General features: G+C 46.1%; 2 protein-coding genes across 37 annotated transcripts in view; one reads left to right on the top strand and one right to left on the bottom strand.

Annotated features, from left to right (window-relative positions):
* Window positions 1-9,587, top strand: part of LOC145531486 (uncharacterized) — a 94,449-nt gene extending 84,862 nt beyond the window's left edge. The window contains exons 4-6 of one of the 2 annotated variants that reach the window (XR_014072476.1): window positions 6,806-6,973; window positions 7,335-7,438; window positions 8,350-9,587. The gene's annotated coding sequence lies outside the window, so the exon portion shown is untranslated. Of the gene's footprint in view, window positions 1-6,805; window positions 7,563-8,349 lie in introns of those variants that run through there. The other variant, XM_081554070.1, reaches the window with a different exon arrangement.
* Window positions 1-15,879, bottom strand: part of CELF2 (CUGBP Elav-like family member 2) — a 316,757-nt gene that overhangs the window by 9,539 nt on the left and 291,339 nt on the right. For 12 of the 35 annotated variants that reach the window (XM_081554061.1, XM_081554059.1, XM_081554045.1 and 9 more), the window contains 2 exons: window positions 8,658-8,777; window positions 3,583-3,762 (listed from right to left, as the gene is read on the bottom strand). In XM_081554061.1, coding sequence (XP_081410187.1) covers window positions 3,583-3,762; window positions 8,658-8,777 — 300 coding nt within the window. Of the gene's footprint in view, window positions 1-3,578; window positions 3,781-4,089; window positions 4,132-8,645; window positions 8,778-15,879 lie in introns of all 35 variants that reach the window. The other 23 variants (XM_081554053.1, XM_081554039.1, XM_081554042.1 and 20 more) reach the window with 10 other exon arrangements.

Raw genomic sequence — 15,879 nt, 5'->3', positions numbered from 1 at the left:
CCTGCAGAGGTTCTGGGGAGGCCCCGCGGCTGGACGCCTCTTGGATGTTCTGGGCACGGTGTCTGGGAGGAGGGGAGCTCATCAGCTGGTGAAGTGGCCAAGCTGCTAGCTCCTGGGACCTGAACTGACCTTCATGGGAGAAGAGCCAGGACTGCCTGTGCCCCTGGGAAGCCCCAGGGGACAAGGTGCAGTGGGTCCTCAAGGGCTGTGGGGAGGGTGTCTATTTGTATAGGTCGAAAAAAAAATAAAACTGAGGTAAAAAGAACTTTGTAAAAATAAAAAGGATAAACATCTTTGCAAAGAAAACTCAAAACAAGTTTCTTTCCATACACATAATCGTAGAAGAAAAAAGTATTGTAATGAATAGAACTTTTCACAAGGAGATCTTCTTAGAGCAAATTTCTGAAGCCACAGAGATGAAGCATTTCCTTGTTATTTAAGTGTTAACGAGGCTACTTTAATTTTCTGTTGTTGCTCGGAATTTCCAAGGGCATAGCCAGTGCAAGAGACGCAGTTTGTATTTAAAGGGACACAATTACAGCGTTTAGGTCCCCAGATGGTTCCTGGTTTTAAAAAAAAAAACTACTCCTAAAAGAAGTCAACACTTAATATAAATAGATGCAAAACCAGAACCCGGCAGATGGATGTTCTCAGAGCCACCATGCAGTGTGGGGAGCAGGAGACCTGTTCTACCCAAACTGGTCGTGCTTCTAAATAAAAAATCCAGATGCACAATGAGAATTAATGGGACCCAATCTGAATCATGAAGTCATCTCACCTCCTCAAGCCCAGGGAGAAAATGCAGTTTTAATGCACTATGACAGATTACTGGCTACGCATGGGTAGTCCTGGCCTTCTCGGATGCAGTGCCTTCTGAACATGTCTGGGCCAGACAGGGGACCAACAACATAGGAAGAAAGTAAATAAACCCAAGGAGTCTCTGTCTTCTCCCTCATCACCAAGAAATACCTGAATTTTGCCAACTGCCGAAGCCGTTAACACAAAAATGAAAAAGAGGTGACTTGGTATGGAAAATCTCTTAACATTCAGAGATACCAAGGGCAAAGAAATAATTTTTAGAGGGTTCACCCTCTGATCTTCCTTCCATCTCCCCTCAGTAAGAAACCTGCTGACCAACCACGCACTTCGTGGGCTTCCGCTACACCTGACTGACTTGCCAGAGCTCGTTGAGTTGTGTCATTGGTCCAGCTGGCTGGCACTCGAGTTCTTATTTCTCACAGGGCCCCAGGGCCTCTGATACAGCAGGGAGCACTGGGGGTGCCAGCGTCTTGTTGGGATATGGGGGCTCTACCTATTTGTGTGTGTGTGTGTGTGTGTGTGTGTGAGAGAGAGAGAGAGAGAGAGAGAGAGAGAGAGAGAGAGAGAGATGTGCCTCCTGCAAACTGACTCAGGGAGATGGGAAGGTGTGAAAGAGGTTAGAGGCTATTTAGGAAAGGCGGGAAAGGTGATCAGGTCGACCTGCCTAATGCTTCAAAGTCTTAGCTGGGAGAAATATTAAAACCATTTCTTTAGAAGGCCAGACTGGTTCACTTTCCTATGGGAAAATATATACCAGGGTACATGACTTGACTACATTAGATTGACTGCGCTCTCTTGATTAGAGAACTATGGAATAGGAAATCTAAAACTCTGTTTAGCAGTGGAATTCGTTGTGGCGTTTTTCTTTCCTTCTCAGTATTACTTGCCTTTTAAATTATGTTTTAGTTAAGCTAATGTGCTGTCCTTTGTCGCTCAGTTGTGTCTGACTCTGCAACCCCATGGGCTACAGCCCACCAGGCCCCTCTGTCCATGGTGAGTCTCCAGGCAAGAATACTGGAGTTTGTAGCCATGCCCTCCTCCTCAGGATCTTCCCAACCCAGGGATCGAACCCAGGTCTCCCTCACTGCAGGTGGATTCTTTACTCTCTGAGCCACCAGGAAAAGATGGTTTAAATTTGTTGAGTACACGTTAACAGGGCAAGAAGATGATCAGAAGAGACATATGAAAAGATGGGAGATTAAAAAAAGACCTGATCTGAACAATCCTGAAACACCACCAACAAAGACTGAGCACTAACCCACGCTACTGGTAGCCTGCAACACCTAAATATAAATAATCTGGAGAGGCAGTATTTATTCTGAATTAGTAATCCCAGAGGGTTAATTATTGCACAAGTAGTGCCTGAAACTCAAGGCACAGAAGTTTAGGGCTGTGAGCTGGGGTGAAGCAACTTCAGGGCCCAGACTCTCTCCTAAGCCACTAACTTTCTAGTCTGCTTGTGCCCAATGTGATCCAGGTTACACGGTTTGCCTCAAGGCCATCCCTGCCGGGGGATGGGGAAGTGACCAGCACTCAGATGCACGTGAGGGAACTGGCTTTCCTGGTCTCTCCCGAGGACATGATTATCTCACAGGATATTTCCTACCACCCTCATCTGTTACCATGGAAGTTGGACCTCAGAAAAAGGGCCTGCCACACAGGCTTTCCCTTGGGGAAGCTGAGGTATTTATGGCACGGAGTCGTGCGAGCTTTAAAATAAACTACAATAACATCTTAACTGAGAGGAAAGAGAGTTGAGAGAAACTAGGATTTTCAAGTTCCTTCCACTTTGAATGCTGTTACAGATAAACAGAAAAAAAAACCCTTAAAAAAACAAAACGACACAATCTTTAAAGCTGTGTTCCTGTTACAGTTCCCAACTTGACAAAGTAAAACCATTCTACTTCTTATTGGACACCATGTTTAAAGTCAAAGTCTTCAGACAAAAACCAGTTTGGAACTATGGGGTGAGGATTAGAACGAAAAGGAAGTTAAAAAAATGTCTTCAGCACTTTCTCATCCTCGCTTCTTGTATGCGAAACAAGTCAGAAAGAGAATAAATATCTCAGTGCAGATTTTGCTTTAAAAGCAACTTCAGTCAGGAGAAGGAACCAAAAGGAGGAAAGAGAGAGAAGCCCTCCCTATTCGGGCTAGTTCATTAACTGCTTTATAATTAGCTTTCATGTATTCTTAGCATTCACTTCCTGATGTTTATTTTGCCTTATTGGCAGAGAAGCAAGGCAATCAATCACTTATTTGCTTCCCCAGAACACCCTGACTAAACAAAGACCGGGTTGACCCTAAGAGTGGATTTTGTCATTAACCTGGACACCATCGCCAGCTGCAAGGCCAGCTTCACCATCATGGGGGACGTGGACTCCGCAAAAACCAGGTGAGCCCACAGGATGCTGCATTGACAACTGGGCCTTCTTCTAACGAGGAGTCTACGTGGAGGAGGAGAAAGGAGATGGCCCTTCTGATTTGGGAGAGGGGGCTCCTGGCAACAGTTTGGCAGCAGCAGCTACTAAGTAGCTGCGATATGGCACACAGAGGGTGGGAGGTCCACTTGACCAGGGAGCGGGACAGTAAATGAAAAGACAGCTAGAAGATTGCAGCAGAGTGTTCAGGCCTGTCAGATGTCTTAAAACGTGAGCAGGAGAAATGAAGCAGGCGCTCTTCTTATTAGGACAGCGGCTTATCACAACTTGCTCGGGACTCTGCTCCGGGGCCGAATGCTGCCCGCGGGCCGGGTTGGGCACCCACCTTCCTTCTGGCTGCCGGCGGCGCTCTGCTGCTGCAGCAGGCTCTGGCTGTAGAGCGTGGGCAGCGCTGCGGCCGCGTACTGCTGGATCCCTGAGTAGGCCTGGGTGAGGGCGTCCACGGTGCCCGCCGCGCCGTTCGTCAAGCCCGTGGCGCCAAGTCCTCCATTCAGAGCCGCCATACCTGAGAGCATTTGAGCAACTTTACAAAGAACCCAACGATAGAGAAGAGAAACAGCACTTTTCATTAGTGCTTTCCAAAGGAAGTCAGAGAGTTATTTGACACAAGTACGACAGCAAGTGCATGCAGCGAGCACACCAGTTACACCAACGTGAACTTAAAAGACAAAACCATGAAGGAACAAGTCGTAAATAATGGCAGACATACAGACAACCACCACAACCCCCTGAGCAATGGTGAGCCTCACTCCCTAGGCCAGGGAGCGAATTCTCCGAGGCACTATAGGTGGGCAATACATCCGAACTCCATGCAGGGTGCTACTGGCAAGACTGGGGCTCTCTCTTTGAAATAAGAGCCTTCTGCTTCTTATAGCTTGGAAGCATGTAAGAAAAAAAACTTTAGTGGCAGAGGCCTGTGACATCTGTACACTTAACTCTGTTCATGGGGTTCTTGAGAAGCCATGGGATGGCCCAGGGGTTGAGAAAGGAAAGGATAGGACGAACCTTCTCACCCTAAGCTGCCTGACGTGGAAATGGCCGGGAGGATGAGCGCTATAATCAGTGAATCGCCAGTTCCATTGACTGGCTTCCTGAGCAGCTGAAGGATGCTGTTGGGGATGAGGACCTTAGGGAGAGTCTTGCTGATGAAGAATTAAGGTGCAGGAAAAAATGCAGCTCCCTCCCCTCATTGGGGAGGACTGAAGCTGCTTATCCAGTGTGAAAGGCTAGAAAGGGGATGGGACCATTCTCAGAAGCAAATGGACACACACACACACACACACACGCACGCCCAAATACTAATTAGTGCCCGTGGAACTGGGATTTCCATCAAGGAGAGCATTCCATGCCATGTTTTCCAGTTAACTGAAGTGACCCTGCCTCTGGAGCTGGATCTTGGCTATTAACCCATGTGAACTGGGTGGTGGCCAGCACACTTTTAATTTTTTTCCTTGTCTCCTGGCTGCTCTTTTGCTCTGATATGGTTGCTGACTGTGTCAGTTTTTCCTGAATACTGACTCAAAACAAGTATACTTTAATAGAGTGTGAACTTTTCAATGAACTCAGGAAATGGAAGAGGTGACATCATAATTGCTTTGAGTTCCCTTTATGATGAAGACTTTTTTTTTTTTTTTTTGGAAAGATCTGTTTCTGCCAAGAACTCAGTGAAAACACTAATGAAAATCGAAGGAATTAGGGCTATTGATTAAGGATGTTAAAATAGCAAAGATGATTAACTGAAAAAAAAGTGTAATAAGCAGTCTAGTGAGAATAGAGGACAACAAAGTAAGGATGCTTAGATATCATACAGAGGAATCAAATATCAGAATCACCTCAACACTTCCATGCATATTTTTGCTTGCCATCCACAGGACACAGGGGAGAGGGGACAGGTACTTACTCCATCATGCTCTGTTCTTCTGACACCTTCACCTCTTAGATTAGAAGATTACACACAAGACAGGAATGAGAGCATGGCTTAACAGTAGAGGAATCTTATGGTGCCTCAGGGCTGGTATTCTCCCTGGGGGGCTTGAGGGGACAGTGCTGCCCTTGGGTGATGTTTGGGGTGAGGGTGGTGTGTCCAGGAAAGCCTGGTGGTCGTAAGCATGGAAAGCCAACTTCCTGAAAAAGGAAGTGGTTTCAAGCAGCTCTAGCTGATCCTGGCTAAGCTCAGGAGGTGCTGGCCAGCAGAGGCCTGCTGACTCTGCTTCAGGTTTCTTTCCATGAAGGAGTTTATTCTGATTGTTTCTGAGGTGTGTGTGCCAATGCCAAGGTAGAATGGGTAACTGATCACGCGGCAGAATTCGAAGAACCATTACAGAAGGATTTCAACTTCTGAGAGTTATTCCTGTTGATGATTTAATGTTATCCTATATTAAATAATCATTATATGACGTTAACACTTGTCAGTTCAGCTGCTGGTGTTTGATTCCACCTAAGCACTTTGGACAACAGAAATAGAGGTTTGAAGGTTAACTGCATAAAATGCTTCCCCTTAAAAGAACAGGGCTTTCTTCGAAAAAGCCAAATGGATTGATCATTTCATCCCAATTTAATCGAGATTCCCACAGGTGCTATTTGTGTGAGGAAGGCTGGAACAAAAGGACAGCTGTGGCAAACCTCAACGAGGGCAGGAAGTCTCTGCAAATGGTCTAGCGATAAAGTTAGTGCACTTCTTAGTTGAGCTGTTAGTATATGACACCTGCCTCACATAATCCAGGAGGGAAAGGCTCTTGTCAGTGAACTGCCCATGTTCCTTCCTTCTCATCTTGCTGTTCTGCTTTTAGCTTTAGAGTAGTGTCCTTTTTTTTAGTCCCTCCATCCATGCATGAACTTATAAAGGAAGAACAAGGATATGGAGCTCAAATAGTGTAGCTACTTGCCTACTAACCAAAACTTGTTTTGTGGGGAGATGAGGAACCCTCTGGGAGGGAAGAGGTAAAGTTTGGGAATTAACTGGATCCACCTACCACCTACTTTCTCCCTGGCTCCTTTGTGGAAAAGAGTTGGTTCTACTCAGAACACCAGAAACCTCTCCTTATGATGGCAGGTAATGGTTCCTGAGTGGAGTGGGGGAGCAAATGGCAACGCCAGAGAAACTGGTCTAGTGGCCTCTGCCCAGGTTCCCGTTTCTTGACTTCCTTTTCTCAGGGCTGTCCAGTGGGACAGGTGGCATCACTGTGTCTGTTAAGGAAGAACGGTCTGAAGGAGGACCCTCTACATTAGGTTTTCTCTTGCTGTCTGAGAAGCAAGCTCCAAGACAGTGTGTTTGGATTGTGAAATAGCGCTGATGGTAATTCACCCCAGCAGTCGTTTTCTTTGTGCATGACTTTGGGTTTAATTAAACATTTTCCTAGTCCATACTGTTTAGCAGGGGTTATTTGAGACTAGAAACAGTCTTAATTTCCCATGAACTATACTTATAGTTATCCAATGGCAAAGTATTTAAAAAACACAACAATAAGGCCGTTGTTCTTGCCAGAAGCAAAATTGAATAACACAGACCCCACACAAGAACTAATCATGGTCTCTCTGCCATTCAACAGAGTCCCTCTCTAGCCGCTGACGATAACAATGGGAAAACCCCAGCAAAGGACAACAGGACAGGCTGAAGAGGCAGGCCCACACGGACAGGACGACACACAGCAGTCATGAGCACGTGCTGAGGAGGACAGCCACTCCCACTGGCCTGGTACTGTGCAGACCAAGGACAGGCAGGCGATCAAATCAAATTCCTTGTTTTAGGGGAACTAGGTCCTGGGGCATAGAAGCAGCATGGAGGGGTGTGTGCAAACACTCGTCTGCAACCGAGGGGAAGGACAAGTGAGTTGGAGCGTCTGCAGAACAAGGTCAGAAACAGGAGTCAAGGCCATGAGGGCTGCTGGCAAGAGGGGCGCTGGAGGCAGCTTTACTGGAATCCAGTACTCTGCTGTCATGTGGTTACCACTTCATTTACTGTTTGCTCACTAATCAAGAGCCATCCAGTCTGGAAAGAAAAAAAATCTTTTTCTTTTCTGCTTTCTTTGGCCTCTGGTCAGATAATACTCAGTCCAAGTTCATGTTTGTTTTCCCCAGGGCATCTCCATAAAAGGATTCCATAAAACCTGAAAGAATTCCCTACCTCTAAATGTGTGACTTACATCTTCTTATCTGGGTGATAACAGCTAGTCTTCATTTGGGTGAGTTCTAGGTTCTTCTTTACAAAATAAATTACAAGGTATTCTTTTGGGATTTTAGGATATAGAATCATTCGCTTGTGTTTTTCTTTTAAATAAACTGTACTTCTTGATCATCCTTTAAAAACTGTTCACTTAGTGAATCGTGGCTAAAAATAAGGCAACTTGCCAAAATTCTTTTCTTAATACTCGAAAATGGGCAGAGGCTGGGTGGCCTGCTAGGTAATTAGGTCCCCAGGTCAGATCTCCTTAGGCTGTCGTGGGCCTGCTGGGTGTGGCTGTTGTCAGGCACAGGGTGTGGGGACCGAGCTGCAGGAAAGGCAGACCTGGGGTCCCCTCTGTGGACTGAGGACCATTCCCTCCAGTGGAGGAGCCGAGGCTGAGCTCGAGCCTCAGCTGTGATTCATCCGCTGGCCAGGAGCTATTCTCCCCACAGATCTAAAGCACCGGAAGTGGGCAGGCTGCGTAGACAGAACTTAGAGTTCTTTGGTCAGTCTGTGTATTTCAGAGCTGAGGAATTCTGTAAACGATTTACCTGATTCTACTTCAACCTGCCGTAGGGGAATGGGGCCCTTCAGGAGACGCACTGCTGTAGGATGACCCTGGCCTCCGGAGGCTTAAGAAAGACCCCAGACGTTCGCTCCAGGGGTGACTCCTCTCCACTTAGCCTTATTTCCTGCTTCCCAAGGCCTCTTCTCTCCTCCTATATGACTGTCATAAACCTCTTGATTTTAGACCTGGAGGGGACCTTTAAGATCACCTGATCCAGAATGTCCCCTTTTCGATGGGACCCTGAAGTCCAGAATGGGGGCAATGACTGGCTCAGATTCCTGCAGGAGACAGAGCAGACTGGGAGCTGGCCCTGTGGTCCTGACCTCCAACTCATCAATTTCTCTTTTATAACATATTCACAGCCTCTCAGAAGAAGGGCACCAAACCAGAGTCCCGGAAACCTGCGGATACTTGTCACCCACAGACATTTGTGACCAAGGACACAAACTACAGCCCTGAAGACTCAGGGTGGTGAGGGGGCTGTCTGTGGAGACACAGAGTGGACACAGGTAGCACACTCCTGTCTAAGCATGTGCTCCTGCCCCTCCTCCCAAGTTTTAGTTCTCCCTGTGATGCAGCCTTTGCAGGTTGTCTCTGGCTGAGCACTATCTGTGGAGAATTTGGGGGAAGGCTGTCCACCAGAGCAGCAAATACTCACTGTTGATGGTACCTGCTAGTGCATTAATGTTATTCAGTCCGACAGTGGCTCCTGCCAGTCCTTGCAGAGTCCCGAGAGAGGTCAGAGAATTCATGGCTGCACCAGCAGTGGAGTTGGGGGTTGAAGCAGCCACTGCAAGACAAAAGGCAGACGAGTGAATGGGGAGAAAGACACCGTGAGTGAGAGCCCGCTGGCCCAGGAGGCAGTCTGTCCTGTCCTAGCGGACGGAGCTGGGGGGGCCTGCAGTCATGGATGACCAGGAACCTCACTTAGGCTTTGGTGTGAGAGACATGGGCTGGGCTTGTAGCAATTGTGACAGTAAGATTTAGTGAAAAAAAATCATCACGGCTCTGCTGTGCCAGCCAGTGAACACGCGCTCTGCTGGCTAGCTAGGGGCAAGCCACGAGAGGAGGGCCCTTCCTCCTGAGTGGCAGGTCCTTCATCAGCCCCACTTTAGGAACCTCTGAGCAAATGAGCAGCACAAAGTGGGGGAGGGGGAGTGAAATGGCAATTCTTGGCTTATTGTTTCTGCTTCAGACACGGCAATGAAGTGAAAAAAAAAAAAAAAGTCATACATATTCCTGGGTGTCAAACCCAGTCTTCTGTCAAAGAAGACTTCAAGACCCAAGTAGTGGTGATTATAGAAGGGGAGATAAAATAGTCCCCCACCTTTAACTAACAGCTTCATTGGGATATAATTCATGTTATAAAATTTACTCCTTTGAAAGTATGCAGTTCCCTGATCAGTATATTCATAGAGTTGTACAACCAGCACCATAGTCTAATTTTGGAACATTTTTATTACCCTCTAAAGAAACCCATACTCATTAGCGCTCATTCTATGTTCTCTCCCCTCTCCTTGGACACTGGCAACCACTGATCTACTTTCTATCTCTGTGGATTTGCTTAGTCTGGATATTTCATATAAACAGAATCATAAAATACGTCTTTTGTGACTGGCTTCTTTAACTGAACAAAATGTTTTCAAGGTTCATCCATGTTGCAGCATGTGTCAGTACTCTATCCCTTTTTATTACTGAATAATAGTCCACTGTATGGAAACACTCCACTTTTTGTCCATCCATTAATCAGCTGTGGACATTTTGATTGTTCCCACTCTGGGGCTGTTATGAGTAATGGTGCTGTGAACATCTGTACTCAAGTTTCTGGGCAGACATATATGTCTTCGGTTCTCTTGAATACGTAGTTAGGAGTGGGACTGCTGGTCATATGATAAAGCTTTTTAATAATTTTCATTAGGTATGAGTGTTTCCCTGGGAAAAAGTCCTCAGATGTCCTCATACTGAAGACCATTCTGGAAGCTCTTCTCGGGTGTCACCTGAAATCATGTGAAAGCTCTTCAGGCCTTTACCTTTTCATCCCCCCCCCCCCCAGGGCGTTATTACTGGCTGAGAACCAGAACTTGCCCCAGGGATAGTTTTTCTCCCTTACTCGCTGGCACAATAGTTTGGTAACAGCTGTCACATGTAGGCTGCTGTCAGACTAAAATGCATTTCTCCATGGGAAACGCCGGGGGACTTCTGTTTCTAGTGGTTAGGTGGTCTAGGTACTAGAGGGACTCTGCTACTGAAACTAAAATGCTCCATAAGATATTTTAAAGAATACTTTAAATTGCATCACTAACTGACCATTCAGTAAGAATTATTCAGAATCAGTGATATAAGTGAGAAGGGGGAACCCAGGAAAATAAGTAGCACACTGAAGGTAGCTTTTGCCTTAAGGGTATTTTGTGAACCAGATAAATGTAAGATTCAGTTCTCAAAGCCTTCCAGTGCATGACAAATACGAGAAGTCTAGGGTCCACCTGAGGTATAAAGTACGTAAGAAGAGACTCCCCCAGCAGAAAGTCTGGAACCCTCAAGGCTAAACAAGCAGTCTAAGGATGAACAAGATATACTTCCCGCTTCAGAAACTGTAAGGACAACTGCCTGTATCAAAACAGTGCTGAGCAGGGGGAGGGGATTCCCTCTAATAATATATAATAAACTAGCCCTCACATAAGCCTGCAAGACAACTTTCTTTTATCTGACTGGTCAAAACCCGTCCAACCATCAATTTAAAGTGGTCCCCAGCTTGTGCTCTCTTCTAGCACCTTGTAGAATCATCTGTAAGTCAACCTTGAAAGGGCCCATTTTCAACAAAGAACTCTCAGAAATAAGGCTCCAAGACAGTTGAGCTCACAATAAAAAAAACAAACACAAAATATACAAGTAAACCAAGTACCAAGAGTAAGAATCAGCAGAAACAGAGTTAGACACTATAGTTAGATCCACCAAAACCTCAGACACTGGAATTATTAGTGTGCAATAGAAAGGAAGTGTCTTTAACATGTCTGCACAATATGAAAGGGTGAAAAATGAAAAAAAATGATTAGAAGAAATAACAGGCGCTGAAGAATGAGGCTACAGCTGTAAATTATACACCACCACCATTTCATTGGCCTCTTTAAAAAAACCAGAAAACTGGAAGCGAGTGGGGCTGCAGTTAAGAGTGAGAGCTTTACAGCAGTCATTTATAACAGTGAAGATATGGAAGCATCCTGTCCATTGACAGATGAATGGGTAAAGAGGATGTGGTGGGGAGGGGGGTGAAGAGTTCAGTTCGGAAAAAAAAAAGGATGTGGTGTGTATGTGTGTGTGTGTATATACATGCATATATATACGCACACATATATAAAATGGAATACCAGTCAGCCATAAAAAGAATGAAATATTACCATTTGCAGCAACATGAATGGATCTACAGATTGTCATATTAAGTGAACTAAGTCAGATAGAGGAAGGCAAATACATAGCACCGATATGTGGAATCTAAAAAAAAAAACACAAATGAATTTATTTATTTAAAAAAAAAGAGTCACAGACATAGAAAACAAATTTAGGTTACCAAAGGGGGAAAGTGGTGCAGGGATAAATTAGGATTTGGGGGTTAACATACACACACTACTATATGTAAAATAATCAGTAAAGACCTACTGTAGAGCACAGGGAACTCGACTCAATACTCTGTAATAACCTATATGAGAAAAGAATCTGAAAAAGAATGGACATGTGTATAACTGAATCACTTTGCTGTATACCTGAAACTAACAGAACATTGTAAATCAGCTATATGCCAATATAAAACAAAAATTAAAGAAAATACCCAAGTTAGAGGTCTCTCTCTATTCTGCTTTTATATTTATTTAAAGCCCCAGAAGACTGGCTGTAGTGCACTGACTGTGGTCTTCTGACCTCTTGTGCTGCTCTTGGGTAGTCCAAGTAGACAGATGGGAAGAGGGTGGAAAATAGCAGGGAGAGGAATCGACGTGAGATTAACTGAACTAAACAACTTGCCTTAACTTGAGAAGACTCCCATGTACTCCAGTGCTTTGCACAATACTCTGAAAATTTACCCCAGTTTAGTCTAAATTGGAAAAGATATCTCAGTTGTGTATCTGGCTGCCTTTAAGAACCTTCTGGGTTCTATAAAATAATGTCTTTAAAGCAAAAGGAAAACTTAAATTTGTCACACAACCAGTCTCAATCAAGTACTTCAAATACTCAGGAGAAACAGGACAGAGGAGCCCCTGGACACAAAAGACAGAGCTGTATTAAATGTCATTGACATGCCTGTTTTCCTTATTTCTGTGCTGGCAGTCTGGCAGGAGGCTGCCTGCGTTCTGCCCACCTAAAATTAAAATTCCCTTCTGTCTCCACTAAGAACCGTATCCTCTGCTTAAAACTGTTTACAAGATGGCACAGGAACGTTTCAAGAGAAGGTGGTAAATAAACGTTGGTTCATCTTTGCTCATGGCATCTCTTTTTTTTGTCAAAGGATGCTCCACGCAGGGGAGAGGCTGTACATCAAAGCCCAGAGGAATGCGGGGCGTCAGGGGGGCAGAGCTGCCTTACCTTCTGGGCAGTGATGGACAGACCTGGTCACACGTCACGTTTCACGCCTGCAGTGCTGCTGGCTCTAGACCACCAAGTGGGCCAAAGAGGTGGTGAGCAGCTGGCCAGCCAGGAGGTAAAACAGCCACGCAACCCACCAGAGCCACGTGTATGTCACCCCACATGGCAACTCGGTTCCGGGCCTTCTGATGACAAGCTGGGAGGGCTGAGGGTGCTGGAGAGGGAGGGGGACCGGGACCAGGACAGGAGCAGAGAGGCCCCCTGTTCCTCTGATGCAGCTTCTGCGAAAGGAACCAGAGCCCACTGAGGTTTCTGAGGCTACATGCAGGCGCGGCCCCTGGAGAGGCAGGAGCCAGCCCTGACGGCCTCATCCCCCTTTCCCTGGACTGTGAGCAGGGACACAGGGGAGGTGCGGCTTTGTTCCTACTCTCTGCACGAGGTGGGGTGACAAGCAGTCTGGGGGGAGGCCGACTGCTGAATGGAGGGAATGTGGCTCTTCCCCCTTTCACAGATTCCAGATCCAGCCAGAAAAGTAGAAAAGTGGCCATCTGGGGTACCAGCCTCTGACACTGACCACGTCTGTACCATCCTTCCTACATGAAGGGGACCCTTCTCTCCTTCGTTTTATGGGCGCCCTGGCAAGTCCTGTCTCAAGTACTCGGTCCCAGAGATGATCATGCTTTCTAGGAACCTAGTGCTTCCATCTCCACCTGTGAACCTTCTCCCCACTTTTCCTGGACTGCAAGATTTTTTTTTAAACTTTTAATTTTGTATTGGGGTATAGCCGATTAGCAAACACTGCTGTGAACACAGAAGGGACTCAAGTGTACATATACATGTATCCATTCTCTCACAAACCCCTGCCCATCCAGGCTGCCACATAACATTAGGCAGAGTTCCATGGAGGGACACCAGAGTTTCAAAAAGCTACAATGAAACGACATCAACAGAAGACACCAAGAATCTGCCTTCAGCGAATCCGCAAGACACTGAAAGCACAGTAGCTTTGTGGTTTAGGAACTACAACAACCGCAAACACAAGAGAACACTGCCTGCACTGACCAGACGCACTCAGGCGGCGGAGCCTGCAGGCACTGCTCCTCGTCACATAAGCGCTGATGTTCCGGAGGGGGCGGAGTGGTGAAGTGGTGACAAGGGCGCCTCTGTCGCTAACTCATCACAACCTGAGGGCGAGCACAGCGCCTCCGCTCCCGTGGGGTCTAGTTACTCCACAATAACCACACCTCTTATTTCCATTTCTTCCCTAAAAGGATTTTTTGGGGGGAGGGATGGGGAGAGGAGAGATGACAGGGTGGGAGGAGGCTGTTTGGGTTAGAAAACTACATTGAAAGCTTCTGCAGTGTTCTGATCTCCGTACCCAGCCACCTGTAATGCGCATGTCTATTACCCCACAAACACCCACGTCACCTTCTTCCTTCGATAACTGGCTTCCAACTCACAAGGAGCTCAGTCAGCAGCCTGCCTTGTGCCACGCTGGGACAGACAAGTTCTGCAGATGGGCCAGAGGAAGCCTCCGAGTCTGAAGGGCTGACTAGAGGAAGAAGTCCCTTGCAGGGACTCTGAACCCCTTCTGAGGTGTTATGCTACGACAGGGGACGTTTCCAAAGATGAGAGGGGTACGGAAACGGACGTGGGCAGTATCATCTCCTCTGTGTCCACAGTGGTCCCACCGTTTTCTTCACTTCAGTTTCATCTCCAAGTGTTCCCTGGAGCCATCACTGGGGGGTGCTACTAAGAAAGAATCTACCTCATAGTTGTCAACAACCTGTGCACCTCCTCACCTCACCTTGTTTCCGGGATCCTCCCCAGTCCGTAAAGAGGGACACAAGAGTGACGGTGTCATTTGGGGCCATAAACTTATTCTAAACAGTTTACATAAACTCAAGTCTACCTGGATCAAACAAGAATGGAGCAAAGGAAAGGACGAATTGGACCTGTTTTCTCATCTAGTGATATTTTGCTTATGAATCACCAAACTAAAAGCACACCCTTCCTGTAGCTGGCTCCAGGTATTTGCCTTCTTTACAGATGGTCATGGACACAGCTTGAAAAAAAATCATGGTGATTTTAACCTGATATATAATTCTAGGTGCCCAGGAGCTCCTGCTTTTGAACGTTCCCTGGGGCGGCAGGAGCGGTAACCCCTCAACCGCGGTTAACAGCCTGTGTTTCCTTGGCAGAAGGAAACTTTGTTTGACCTTGCAGGCTTCCATTTCCTCATGTGGATCACAGAGGGAGGCACCTGCATGAATGAATGAACTTAAAGATTCCTGGTGCTTATGAAACGGGTCAGATTACTATTTGACCAGGCTCTAGAGAGGGAAAATGAGGAACACAGATTTCTGTAGAAAGCAAGTCCCTGGGAGGGTCCTGGAAGACCTGTCTGGATGCTGGTCTTAGGATGTCCTGGAAAGAGGCAGCTTTCCCTGAGGATAACAGGACCACATGGCTGGCAAGAGGTTACCCGGCAGAGTCCAAGGTCTGAGATGCTGTGAACCACCCTTCTGCTACTGGCATGGTTTTGTCTGGAAATGACTGACCACAGAGCACACGCTCAGTATACTGACTGAAAAAAACAACCACTCTCCAAGGGCTTTACCCTCAGTGATGACAGCTACACAAAAATGGGTCTGATCAAAGTTACCATGCTCTCTTTAATCCCACGGTGGCCATTCTGTCTTTGATAAGCAAGGTGTGTTGATTCTGTGACTTCAAATCAAAAAGTTCACTGCCAACTTCTCCAGCAAAGTCCCAGAGTAGAAAGAAGGAAGGAAAGGCTCTACTCCCTGCATTTATAGTCTAATATTTCTAGGAACAGTGGGGATGTATTTGCTTTCCAAAGTCAAATGTTCAGAGAAGAAAAAAATCACTGGGCCTTATTCCAGGTTTAACCAATCTCTTATTGTCCAGAGGAGCAGAATTTAGTGTCATTCCAAAATAATCATCTTCCCCATATGATACTTTAATGCTCTCTTAAAAAGCAATAGCATACATTATTTACACATTCCCTCGATAGTTCAGTAAATGTAAAAATGGACAATTCGATTTCACAACGGAGAAACTAAACAAAGAAAGATGAAATGACTTGCTAAGTCACAGCCTTCCAGCTCTTGGTCAAGATGTCCATGTATTACTAAATGAAAGCGAAACTGTAGTTCCTCTATCGCATTCTTTAGATTAACTACTTTTTTTAAACCTCTGCACCGGGCATGAACTTTTTTTGGTTTCTAGCCCTAGACATGTACATTCTTGTCCTATGCATGATGTGAATACCTTTCTGTCTCAAATCCTTTACAGCC

Source organism: Giraffa tippelskirchi, chromosome 13 (genome assembly GCF_054371585.1).
Source record: "Giraffa tippelskirchi isolate mGirTip1 chromosome 13, T2T-mGirTip1v1.2.pri, whole genome shotgun sequence".
NCBI classification, from domain to species: domain Eukaryota; kingdom Metazoa; phylum Chordata; class Mammalia; order Artiodactyla; family Giraffidae; genus Giraffa; species Giraffa tippelskirchi.
This window is presented reverse-complemented; position numbering and strand designations above follow the sequence as displayed.